Source organism: Nannobrachium achirus (genome assembly GCF_963921795.1).
Source record: "Nannobrachium achirus genome assembly, chromosome: 12".
Classification (NCBI taxonomy): Eukaryota; Metazoa; Chordata; class Actinopteri; order Myctophiformes; family Myctophidae; genus Nannobrachium; species Nannobrachium achirus.
This window is the reverse complement of record NC_137832.1, coordinates 50,789,328-50,801,850: the sequence shown is the minus strand read 5'-3', so window position 1 is coordinate 50,801,850 and position 12,523 is coordinate 50,789,328. Positions and strand designations below refer to the sequence as shown.

The following is a 12,523-nucleotide window of genomic DNA, read 5'->3' as shown; positions in this document are numbered from 1 at the left end:
ATGTATTTTCCAGGTCTGGGAACCACTGATATACTGTACTGTAAGTGGTTAAGTGGGTGTGAGAGGTCTCTTCAGGCGGAATCACGGCCAGGCGTGACTGAGACGCAATCAGAATCAGATTCATCTTTAACATGTGGAATCTCTGAGAGAGAGAGAGAGAACAAAAATTAAATAAACATCAAACTCTCTGGGCCTTTAGAACGTTGACAGGCATGCTAATTGTTAAACGCAATGCTGAAATGTTGTTGATAAAATCAAGGCAGCTTGGCTGTGCTGGGAAAGAAATACACCTCATTGTCTGCAGCTGTGCTCAGCTCACTTATAGGATTTAATTTGATTTGTATTCTTTTTTTCCCCCACTTGCATAGCCCTACTCTGGCACTCAAAGCCAAAACATTTTGTATGGCCATGAAAACCCTTTTGTATTTCAAGTTAGTTAATGTTCCAACATTACATCATCGGCCACAGTATGGCAGAGGCTGGCCAAGCTAGCTGCCCTCTCGGTCACACTGCGACCTGGCCAGCTTTATTACTTTACGTCACTCTGCCACTGGAACAGTTGTGTGTGTGCTGCGGAACCCTTGGCACCGTGCCAGAGAACACCTCTCTCACTGTGGGAAACGTGTAAAAGTTGTAATGGGAAGGTTAGCCTGGAGTCAGTCAGCGGGCCTGAACTGTAAAATAAGAGGTGGTGAGTTTGTGTGTGTGTGTGCGTGCGTGCGTGTGTGCGTGTGTGTGAGAGAGAGAGAGAGAGAGAGAGAGAGAGAGAGAGTGCGTGTGCGTGTGTGTGAGAGAGAGAGAGAGAGAGAGAGAGAGAGAGAGAGAGAGAGAGAGAGAGAGAGAGAGAGAGAGAGAGAGAGAGAGAGAGAGAGAGAGAGAGAGAGTGTGTGAGTGAAACACTCTGGAGAGAGGATTAACAGTTCTGGGCCAACTTGTGAGCTCTTTCCACACGTTGGAATAGGACCCAGATCTTTATTAGATTTTTCCCTCTCACTCCCGAACATTGTACATTAATATCCCGACACTTACTGTGTGGCTAACGTCTGTTTGTCCGAGAGAGAGAGAGAGAGAGAGAGAGAGAGAGAGAGAGAGAGCGAGAGAGAGAGAGAGAAATTGTGTTGAATGATTAGGTTTATAATTCTTCTTCTTTTTTTTTTATCGTATAAGCCTTTCCAGGTAGATGAGGTGGGACTCACATGGAAAGAACAGTTTAGCCTTAGCGCTGGCAAGCTCAGCTCTTACTTGCTCTTAAGGGTGATTTCGTCGCTGTCAGGCAGAAACCTCTTATCTCAATATTTGATTTTTCTAACATTAATGACCGACTTGATTGTACTACAGCGTAACACACAAATATATCAAAAGTAGCAGATCCACAAGGTCGAAATCTTCCGACAGATACGATTTATACATAGTTGGGCACTGGCTGTGAGCTTGTAGATCTGCTAGTTTTTCTGCGCGCCACTGCGCACCACCAAGTATAGCTCAGGCTTGACAAGAGACTGCCGCTGCACTTTTTCTGTTGGCTCGGGTGCCATGTGAGTGATATTAGTAATTAAAGCTATCCATTCTCCACAACAACACTGCCAACTGGATGTGTGATCCATTGCCGTTGGGGGGCAGATAATTCAGATAATTTGGACAGCACCAGAAGCATTTGACACATTGCTTCAAACAAAGATGTGTCTCTTTTCAGTTTTCAGAATGTCTTCCAGATATAAAGCCATCAGAAAATAAGAGTGAGAGTAACGTACAGTATATACCTGGCTACACCCACCATGGACTCCTGGGCCGCAGTGCCTGTTCAGCAGGGAGTAGTACATGGCATGTTCCTCAGCTCACATTATGAGGCTCCTGGTTTGGGCTGTCACCATGACACTTTGAAGTTGACCATTAATTGTCACACAAATAATTGTGATTAACAATTTCATGTTCGTGTTTTTGGCGTTGGAACATTGGAACATATGAATAGAGTCCCGAAGTCTTTACACATCCTACTTGTGTCCTGTTTTTGAGCAGAGCTAAGCACTCCTACAGTACATCTGTCTTTGTCTGTTTGTATGTATGTACTGTATGTATGTCTGTCTGTCCCACACTTGGCTCAGTGGCTCAATCGTCTGTCTAGTTTCATGCCAAACACTTCAAACGTTATTGGGAGGTTTTTCTTATGTAAAACAACAGACTGTTTGCCCTGTGCCCACAATTCCTCTCTGGAACAATAAAGTTTACTCTCTCTCTTTCTCTCAGCTAACCACTGACACTTTGGGGCGCTTGCAATGGACACACGGGCACACACACACACATGCACGCACACATGCACGCACGCACGCACGCACGCACGCACGCACGCACGCACGCATCATCATCATCATCATCATCATCCAGGGACTGCTGCGTTTGTCTGGGTGGTTTTTGCAGGGCTGGATGAAGGGCCCAGACACATTCTTTTGGCGCTGTGCGTCCGTGCTCTGGCTCTCTCACTGCTCCCGTATTCTGTTATTGACTGAAACCATTCCCAGCTCCCGGCGTACTGTTGCTTGGTCTGCAGATAAATAGACAGTCAGTGGTTGACAGAGCTATCATAACGGCGCTGTCAGGCAGAAACCTTGTATCGACATATTTCATCTTTTTGTGTTTTTATGCCTTATGTTAAAGGGATAGTTCTCCCCCAAAATCACTTTTTTGCCATCGATTACTCAACCCATGGATATTTTTTTAGTGTTTGTCGCATTCCTAAGCCAATAATTGGATGACCGTCAGGAGTTCCCTATGGAGACACAAAGGAGACTCTTTGTGTCTCCATAGGGAACCACTGCTGGTCATTTTGGGGGTGAACTATCCCTTTAACCTTCATCATATCATCGCTGTCGGGCAGAAACCTCTCATCTCCATGTTTGTTTGTTTTTTCGTACATTAACACAAAAGCATGAAAAGTAGCAGATCGAAACTTGCAATTTTTACATTTGAATTCTGAAAAGTAACAGTTTTGGACATACTGTATGGTATCCACCTGACAGAGACAAAAAGTAGCAAAGATATCCGATCTTCAAGCTCACAAGGTCATATGAACTTGTAGATCAGCAATTTTATCTACTTTTCAAAAGTAATGTTTCAAACATTTTCACCTATAATACATTTATTTTTAAATAAATATTTAACCAATGACAATTGTACATTTTTTGAATAACTGCACTGGATCCATTGGAACACATGTGCTTTTTTCCCATTTCCTGAAAAGTATGGGTTTTGGACTTACAAGGTTTCGGTGCGACAGCGTGGATTAAGGCCACTCAGAGAGGCAGTTACGTGGAGTGGCCACCGGAACGGCATCTGGCTTCCATCTGGCTGCTCCAAAAAGCAGCAATATGCTGACTGGAGTGGAAAAAAAGAAATGCAATTTCCAAAACATTGGAAAGTTAATCAATTCATTTATTTGGGGTGGTTATTTTTCATTTCTAATGTAATGAGATTACGGGCAGTCTCTTGGCATTCACGGAGGGGATCATCTTACCAGCATTTTCCACTCAGCTACATACTTTTTAGTATTTTATTTTTTTTATTTATTTTTTTGTTTCCCATTTTCTCCTCAATTTATTGGTTTGCCAATCCCCCCCTTGTGTACTGTGGTCGCTGTCTCTGCCAGGCCCGTACAGCCGAGGGTGCAGACGACCACATGTCTCCTCAGATACACACCAAGTCAACCAGCCGCTTCTTGTCACCTTGCGGCCACGAGATTCAGTGGGGGAGTGTGACGCACGCGTGTGACGCACGCGCAGGTTCATGTTGGGGCTGCATCCATTATGTTTACCATTTTTAACGATCTGCTATCTTTTTCCCCCCACAATACGTACGCTGGGGTTTAAGTGTTTACTATAAAATATTATACAAGCTCAAAACGCATTGCATGGCGACACATTGTGAGCTGTTAGATCGGCTATTTTTGGTATCTAAAAATACAAATATATGTACAACACTGTTGTACATGTACAAGTATAAAATAGGGCTTAAATGGTTAATCTGACCGATTTACAGTTGTGTCGATTCATTTACATATATTTAAAAATGTTTCTTTTTTTACTAATGATTCAAAAAAGTGTTCCACGGTTATTCAATTAATCGCAAAAGTAATCAATAGACCAGGGGTCTTCAACAGGGGTCTGGGACCCCTAGGGGGTCCTCAGAGTTACTACAGGGGTCCTCCAAATCTTCCAATCCTTTTTATATTAACAACTTGAACCCTAGTGTCCATATTCTGAGAACTATAGCCGAAAATAGCCGATCTACAAGCTCACAACGCCTCGCAGCGCCTCGCAAAGAGGTTTGGTGTAGAGGGGAAAAAGAGCAGACTAAGTACAGAGTAAAAGGTCAAGTTTATTAGGTATTGACGGTTCAAGTGGTTAAATATTTGAAAACACAAATTGACATGAATCCAAAATACACTGATGATTGCGCTGTCAAACAATGAAACTATGGAATCTATGAAAAGGTTGTGCTTCATCTCTTTCTCAACTAAGGGGTCCTTGGCCTGAAAACGTTGAAGACCCCTGTAATAGACTAAACGCTAAAGGAAAAATATAAGCAATAGTTGCAGCTGTGCTGTGTCCACAGACAGTGGACTTTTAGTGTGCTCAGTGTTGCTGCCTCAATGGCGGCTGGCGTGTTTACATGGATGCTAATCCCCCGCGGGGCAGCCCCGTTGTTTACTCTACACTGCTGCTGACAGGCTGGCCTGGCAAAAGCCTTGATGGCAGAGCTTGGCAGGCTCCACTGCAGAGGGGATCAACTCTCAACGTTTTTTCCCAGAGAGTTTGACTTTACTCAGGCCTGGGGACCATTACTGGCCCCGGTCTTGAATAACCAATTAAGACCTGAGGCTGATTCCACAAAATGCCTGCTGAATCAGACTATGCTACAGTATGGAGACTTGAGAGACACAAAGGAATGGCCCTACAGTATGCAGCACTCTGTAACCGCGGATTTGGGCCCGGGTCTCCTGGCAAGTGTTTTTTTTTACCACTGAGCTTTTTAACTCACTTAGTGCCAAACGACTTTCAGATCAACTATCTCACTATGGACTTTTCTTTTTTTTTTTTTTTTTTTTTTTTTTGGACCCCATTAAATCTAGTAAACATGATTTCAATCGCGATTTTGTATGTTCCATACAACCCCATCTTTCATACAGGGCAGCCATCTTTGCTTACATAACATGTAAAACATAATGGCTATTTTCTCAAGAATGCCTGAACGGATTTCCAATCTGATTTTTTTGTTTGAAAGCTGTAAACAGCCTGCACAAACATGGGCGTGATCTGTGCACTATAAATTACATGGAAGTCTATGGAGATTTATGGCAGGGAAAACCCAAAGAAGGCATATTTAATTGGCAGTAAACAAGTTAAAGCCTGCCTGCTTGCTCTGGAGAGAAACTGAACTTTAATCTCTCAATTACAAAATAACAATCACCCCCATTTGTAAAGGTGAAAGTTATAATTGCGACCTTGGGTCGCAGTTTGCTATGAAAACCGCCAGATCCTGTCTGTCAGTGACTCAGTGAGTCCGTCCGTAGATCTCCATACATGGAGCTGGTACCTCTACATATGACCTCACGGACTCCATATAAGGATATAGCTGAGCTGTTCTGACATCACAGTGATGACTCGACAAGCTCAGCAGAATGTAGTATACATGCCAAAGCGCCCATGTGCCAGGGCGTCTTACTGGTGCATTCATATATTCTACCATACAGATTGGACAAAATAACATTTTGTTGATGCTGCGCTGTTTCTGCAAGTAGAAATATTAATAATCTAACTGTATTTCTCCTCTATTAACAGGGACATAAAGGCCATCCAGGTCCCTCGGGTTTCCCAGGCGATCCTGTGAGTATATTTACTGTTTGGACTACTATCTCTACTGTCTACTATCTCTACCATATCTCGAATCTCTACTATCTCAACTACTATCTCTACTATCTCTACTATCTCTGCCATATCGCTATTCTCTACTCTCTACTATCTCATCTACTATTATCTCTACTATCTACTATCTCTACCATATCTCTATTCTCTACTCTCTACTATCTCATCTAATGTATATTATCTATCTACAATCTTTTACAGGTACGTCTACTACCTACTATTTCTATATCTACCATGTCTACTATGTACTTTACAGTATGTGCCCATGATGCATTGTATACCCCATGGTCATGACACTAGTATGTCACAGGGACCCCCAATCCAACCTGATGCTGAGTGCCAATGCATGGAGGCATTGGGGCCGTCCCCTTTATAATACAGTAGTAGGCGAACAGGTGTAGGACAATTCAGAAATATGTATTTATTTATTGAACCATTTCCTCAGCTGTTTGGCTTTTTGTCAGAACCAGCCTTCAGCTGGGAAACAATCGAACAAACAAAAAAGACGAGAGATGAAGCCGCTCAGCGCGGTTGACATCTAAATAATGGCTACAATGTGTTTGCTTTAGGTTCTCAACTTTTTTTCTTTTTTTTTTCGTCTTTGAAATGCTGTCATGCTGACTAATACGCTGCATTACATGCGGGTTCTAAAGGCTACAAGGCTACGCGTACGTCAACAAAAATGTTTACCGCTGGAACGAAGGAGGCTAAAGCCCTCGCTGTCAAAACAGACAGCTCCCTAAACACTGCGAGCGAGGCCTTCCATTTAGGGATGAGCGCCGGAGGAAGACAGGAAGGCAGCGCGCGAGAGAGAGATATGAGGGAGGTGGAGGAAATGCAGTGAAACACAAAAGATCGTATGAAAGGAACTGAGGCAATGCGAGCTAAAGCTTGCATTAAACGTTGTTTCGCGTCTGCATGTCTCGCACCGGAAATGGATGACCTACAAGATGGGCTATATTTTTGGTGTGAGACACCGGTGTACATACTGTACAACTAAGCGTTAACCGGGCGCAAGTGATGGGGTGGTTCAGAAAGCGGGGGAGAACAACAGGAAGTGTGTGGAGCCCGGGACGTTTGTACGTGAACGTTACTTGGGGAATCTTGGCGGGAAGAGAACTTTTTTTCTTTTTGGCAGAGTTACAACTGGGCCAAACAGTCTGGACACCCCTAGGTCAGTCCTCCCTCTACTCCCTCCAGGGTCCCACCCCAGTACAAATACTGCACGCTATCACTGTGAAGAATGCGCTGTGTCACTGTGTGTGTGTGTGTGTGTGTGTGTGTGTGTGTGTGTGTGTGTGTGTGTGTGTGTGTGTGTGTGTGTGTGTGTGTGTGTGTGTGTGTGTGTGTGTGTGTGTGTGTGTGTGTGTGTGTGTGTGTGTGTGTGTGTGTGTGTGTGGGGGGGCATGTGTGTTACATTCTTTACTACAGATATGTAAGACCCCCTGAATGTTCATTTAAACAATTTTGCCCTATTTTGGGCTTGTCATTAAACATTTGAAAAGATATTGTGAAAGGCTTTGTGACACGGCCTTGTGAGCTTGTGTTCAGTAACAGGGGTCTCCAGCTCTAATAGTAAACAGAAAGTACATTTTCAGATGGGTGGCCAAATTTCATCCAAGCAGGAGAGACGAGAGCAAGAACCCAAGCTTCAACATTAGTGTTCCTCTTCCAATTTTCTCTGCACATTTCTTTGTGTCATCACTTCCAATTTCACTTCTTGATGCTGTATCCTGGGTTCTCCTCTCTTCCGATTGGATAACATTGGTATCCTGACCTGTTCACTGTAGGGATGGGGATAGTCCTTTAACCGAACAGTAATGATTACTATCAGAATACATAGCTATTGGGAGCACGGTGGCACAGTCGGTAGCACTGTTGCCACAGGATTCCCTCTTTCCCAGGTGTTCCACCCAGGTGGGCATGGTTTTGAGGTTAGGGTTAGGCATAGTGTTTGTGAGGTTAGGGTTTAGGTTTAGGCATATAACCACGCCCACCTGGGCGAAACACCTGGAAAAGAGGGAGTCCTGTTGCCTCACAGCAGGAAGATCCTCAGCGGTCCCCATCGGGAACTCCATGCTGTGGGCGCTGGGGGCGTGTTCTCTCCTCTGTGTCATCAACGCCCATACCCTAGGTGGGGTTGGCATAAGGGCCTTTCTGTGTGGAGTTTGCATGTTCTCCCCGTGTCCCCAAGGGTAGGTATCCTCACAAAAAAAAACATGCATTAATCCTGATCCCGGTCTCTATACTGCCTCCCCCTGGCCAGCCAGGGCACCTGATGGAGGTGAAAGGAACTGGTTAGAATAACGTGTTCTTTCCACGCGCTACGTTCTACCGGGGACTCCCTCTGTCAGGTGATAAGAAGCGGCGTGCTCACTCCTCATGCTTTGAAGGAAGCTTGAGCTCAGTTCGGGGCTCTCCCCAGGTTGGCAGAGGGAGAGTAGCTCCCAGGATTACAGCTTAGGCATTGGCCCTTGGGTGAAAAATCGGTTACAAAATAAAATAAAAAAGAATAAGAATACAAATCTATTTAACATTTATTTGAACCCCCAAAAACCTTTAATAATCAACTTTTTACTGTGCTTGCTATGGCTGCTATTGCTGCTATCCTCTGATATACTGGTTTCCTGCCACCCCTGACACACATTCTCTTCTGGTGACATCAGGAAGCTGAGGATACAGAGGCATAAACACAACGGTCGCCACATGCAACATGTAATTACTGCGCTCGGCTTACAATATGCAAACGAGCTATCATTTTTCCGCATGCCTTTGCTAACTAACCCCCACGCTAAGGTATGGTTTCTTCCCATGCATTATACTCTCTGTCGCGTGGAAGCCTCATACTGTATGTCCAAACCAGTTACAGGTTTCAAATGAAAAAATTGCAAAAGTAGCAGATCTACAAGCTCAAAACACGTTTTTAGCTTGTATATACCTTATGTGTGACACTGAATGATGATCAAGTAGGGCATTAATTAAAAAATCAAACCTCGGTTCGAAGTGAAGCGGTGAACTTGTGTTCCAGAGTTATGAACTCTGGAACACATAGATACATTCTTTATTCTGAATGAACTAGCCCTTACCCGTTCAAAGATATGAGCTCCGAAATGATGTGCAGTGTGTGGGTTATGGGATGTGCACTGTGCACACAGTATATGAGGGATGGAAAGTAACTTTAACTGGTGCTTGCATGATAATATGTAGGAGCATCAATGTAAGAAATACCCGTTTCGTTTAATGGCTACAGAGATACTGTGTACCGATCTGCATGATTTTTGGACAACATCTGTAACAGCCCCCCCTTCGCCCGCCTGCCCATGCCTCATGCTAGATGCAGAATAGATAGTAGATACACCATAAAAATGCTAATCTACAGCATATGATTTGTGAAAGTGACAAACGGGCTTCACAGTTATGTCAGGTGTGTTCATATGCTAATGGTGATGCGATTTCAGATCAATTGCTCCAGCCACTGAGGAGAAACGCTGTGACAGACAGACACTCAGACAGACATTTGGAAAATTATATGTTTGATGAATGAATGTTTTTATCTGGAGGGCCGAATTGTCATGTGAAGCTTGACCAATCCTCAAAGTATCCAATCATCAGACCGGGACGGACACCGGGACGGACACTACACACATATTCTGGACGTACGGGACAGATAAAACCTGTTCATTCTGGACTGAAATGACCATATATGGACATGAGGTGACACATTTTGTTTTTGATAAAACCTGTTCATTCTGGACTGAAATGACCATATATGGACATGGGACACACATTTTGTTTTTGATAAAACATCTTCATTCTGGACTGAAATGACCATATATGGACATGGGACACACAAAGCCACTCCTTGGAAGCGGCTTTCACCGCTTAAAAAAAACAAAAACACAGAGGTTAGAGGTTTCTGCCTGACAGCAACGATATACAAAGTTTTGATTTGGACTCTCTCTCTCTCTCTCAAACTATACTCACATTTACAAAATTAAAGGACTTTAAACATAAAAGTAAAACTAATCTACTTTTTATCTAGGACAGCAAGATATTGTAGTGGTGTAAAAAGTACAATATTTACCCCTGAGATTCTAGTGGAGTAGAAGTATGAAGTATCGCAAAATGGAAAAACTCAAGTAAATGATCCTCAAAGTCATACTTAAGTACAGTATTTGAGTAAATGTACTTACAGTAGTTACTTTCTTATTTGGTCTCTCTCTCTCTCTCTCTCTCTCTCTCTCTCTCTCTCTCTCTCTCTCTCTCTCTTTCGCCACATGGAAGCGATGAGTCACGCAGGGGGTTCAAGGATTTGATGAGGACAAACTTATTAGGCCTGATCCCAGCGTACAGTAGTCAAACAGCTGAGAATACAGCCACATTAGAAGAGTGTTGACTGGCAGCTTAATGGAACAGTTAGAGAGCCAAGATCCATAACAGCACAGCTTCCCTTATGCAATGCTGGGCCTGATTAAACAAACGCTCTTTATTAAAAAAGACTCGTCGCTGAGATTACTGAGATACTTCTCTTTCATCCTTTCCCTCTTCTCTTCTTTACGCTCTTTCTTTCTTTCTTTCTTTCTTTCTTTCTTTCTTTCTTTCTTTCTTTCGCTCATGTCCTCTGATTCACTCTGTTCTGTTCACTCTGATTGTAGGGCAGGAGGCGAAAATTCACTGTGGTTTCATATCTCTCTCTTTCTGTCTCTCTCTCTGTCTCTCTCTTTCTGTCTCTCTCTTTCTGTCTCTCTCTCTGTCTGTCTCTCTCTCCCTCCCCACAGGGCGAGCGGGGAGACGATGGAAGTCCTGGGGCCAAAGGTTATCCTGGCAGGCAGGTGCAGTAAATCTAGTGTTGCAGTGATGGTTGAAGCAGGGCCACACACACACGCACGCACACACGCACATGCGTGCACACACACACGCACGCACACACACACACACACACACATGCACACACGCACGCACGCACGCACGCACGCACGCACGCACGCACGCACACACACACACACACACACACACACTGTAAAAGTGTAAAGTCATCTGTTAATTTAACTCTAGAGTGTGTACAAATGGAACCCACTTGGACCTGTGTTGGTACCCAGACCTGTTGTTGAGAGCCAGTGGTCTGACCAGTTGAAGACCCCTGGAGATGATAGAATATGACAAACAGAGAGACAGACGGACGGACGGACGGACGGACGGACGGACGGACGGACGGACGGACGGAATATAAAACATTTGTTTTGCAGGAAAAACATTCCTTGAGCTAAAAACTGGCCCATAATTTGGCAATAAAACTATGATTTAGTGATGAGTCATCACTTTTCACAGTTTTGTGGCGGATGTTTCTTGGAAAGGAATGTTTTTCGTGCAAAACAAATGCTTGCATTGGATTCAGAATCCCGAAAAACACCTAGTTTGACCCCTCACATGCTACTTAAAGCATATTATTATTTTTTATTTTATTTTACTCTATAGTAAAGTCTATGAGAGCCCAACTTTGATTGGCTCCCACAGGTTTCCCTAGACAAATCTGCGATGCCCCTATAGCCAAAAATGTTCCATATGGCATGTTCTAACTGTGTGCCAAATGTCATGCTTCTTTCATAAAGTGCACGATTTTTGCCTGAAACGCTCTGACTACCACGTTAAGGATGAAGCCAAGACACAGATAATGGTAAAGAAGCACTTTTGTGTGACGCTGTAGTATGATCGAGCAGGGCATTGATTCACGAAAATACACACAAAGTTTGAATATGGTGATAGGAGTTTTCTGCCCGACAGCAACAGCATAGTAAGCATTACCGTGAAGGCAATACAAGTGTGCCTATACTGTACATTCAGTAACTACAGCATTTACAACTGTGAGCTCCAGCTCAGCCCTTCCCCTTCAGGGAAGTAATGTTTGAAAGAAGTTTTCAAAAGTCCCCGCTGAGAGGAGCATTTATAGGAATGCTTTCCTCTCCCCGTCCTTTAAAGCCTGCTCTCTGCCTTCACTTGAAGCAGGCTGACACTCTGAGCGCAGCTGGGAAAGCGCTCAGTCACTCCGTGCTGTTTGAATGTTTACGATAGCTTGGAGTTCAGGCTCGGGTCTCAGTCATGGCGGCATTACGGGCTGATTTATACTTAGCCACGCGCCTGGTGTCGCGCACCGAAAGCAGACGATCAGCAAGCTCACGGCTGGCGGCGGTGCGACTCGTCGTGAGCTTGTCGATCGGTTTGTTTTCGATTGCCAACCGGGTATAACTCAGGCTTTATCCATGCTAAGCTCTGATCCCTGTAGAGTCTTGGCGGCGTGTGATGGATTAGGTTTTAGCACCCCCTACCATCTGTGTGAGTGTGTGTGTGTGAGAGAGAGAGAGAGAGAGAGGGAGGGAGAGAGAGAGAGAGAGGGAGAGAGAGAGAGAGAGAGAGAGAGAGAGAGGGAGAGAGAGAGAGAGAGAGAGAGAGAGCTACTCTCTCTCTATGTCGCAAGACATTGTATTTTCCAGTGAGGAATTTTGCATGGTCTGAACCTTATCTTTACGGGGTCTGGTGGTACAGTAGGTACTCTGTTGATTGGCGGCGCTGTTCTGTTGATCTGTACGCTAAAACGGTCACAGAAGTGTGGA

The 12,523-nt window shown here is 44.2% G+C and overlaps 1 protein-coding gene across 1 annotated transcript in view; it reads left to right on the top strand.

The window, feature by feature from the left end:
- The window catches only part of col27a1b (collagen, type XXVII, alpha 1b), a gene marked incomplete at its 5' end in the record, with an annotated part of 126,785 nt that overhangs the window by 48,161 nt on the left and 66,101 nt on the right, over positions 1-12,523 (top strand). The window contains 2 exons of the mRNA XM_080738725.1: positions 5,832-5,876; positions 10,694-10,747. Of these exons, the coding sequence (XP_080594851.1) occupies positions 5,832-5,876; positions 10,694-10,747 (99 nt within the window). The remainder of the gene's footprint in view (positions 1-5,831; positions 5,877-10,693; positions 10,748-12,523) is intronic.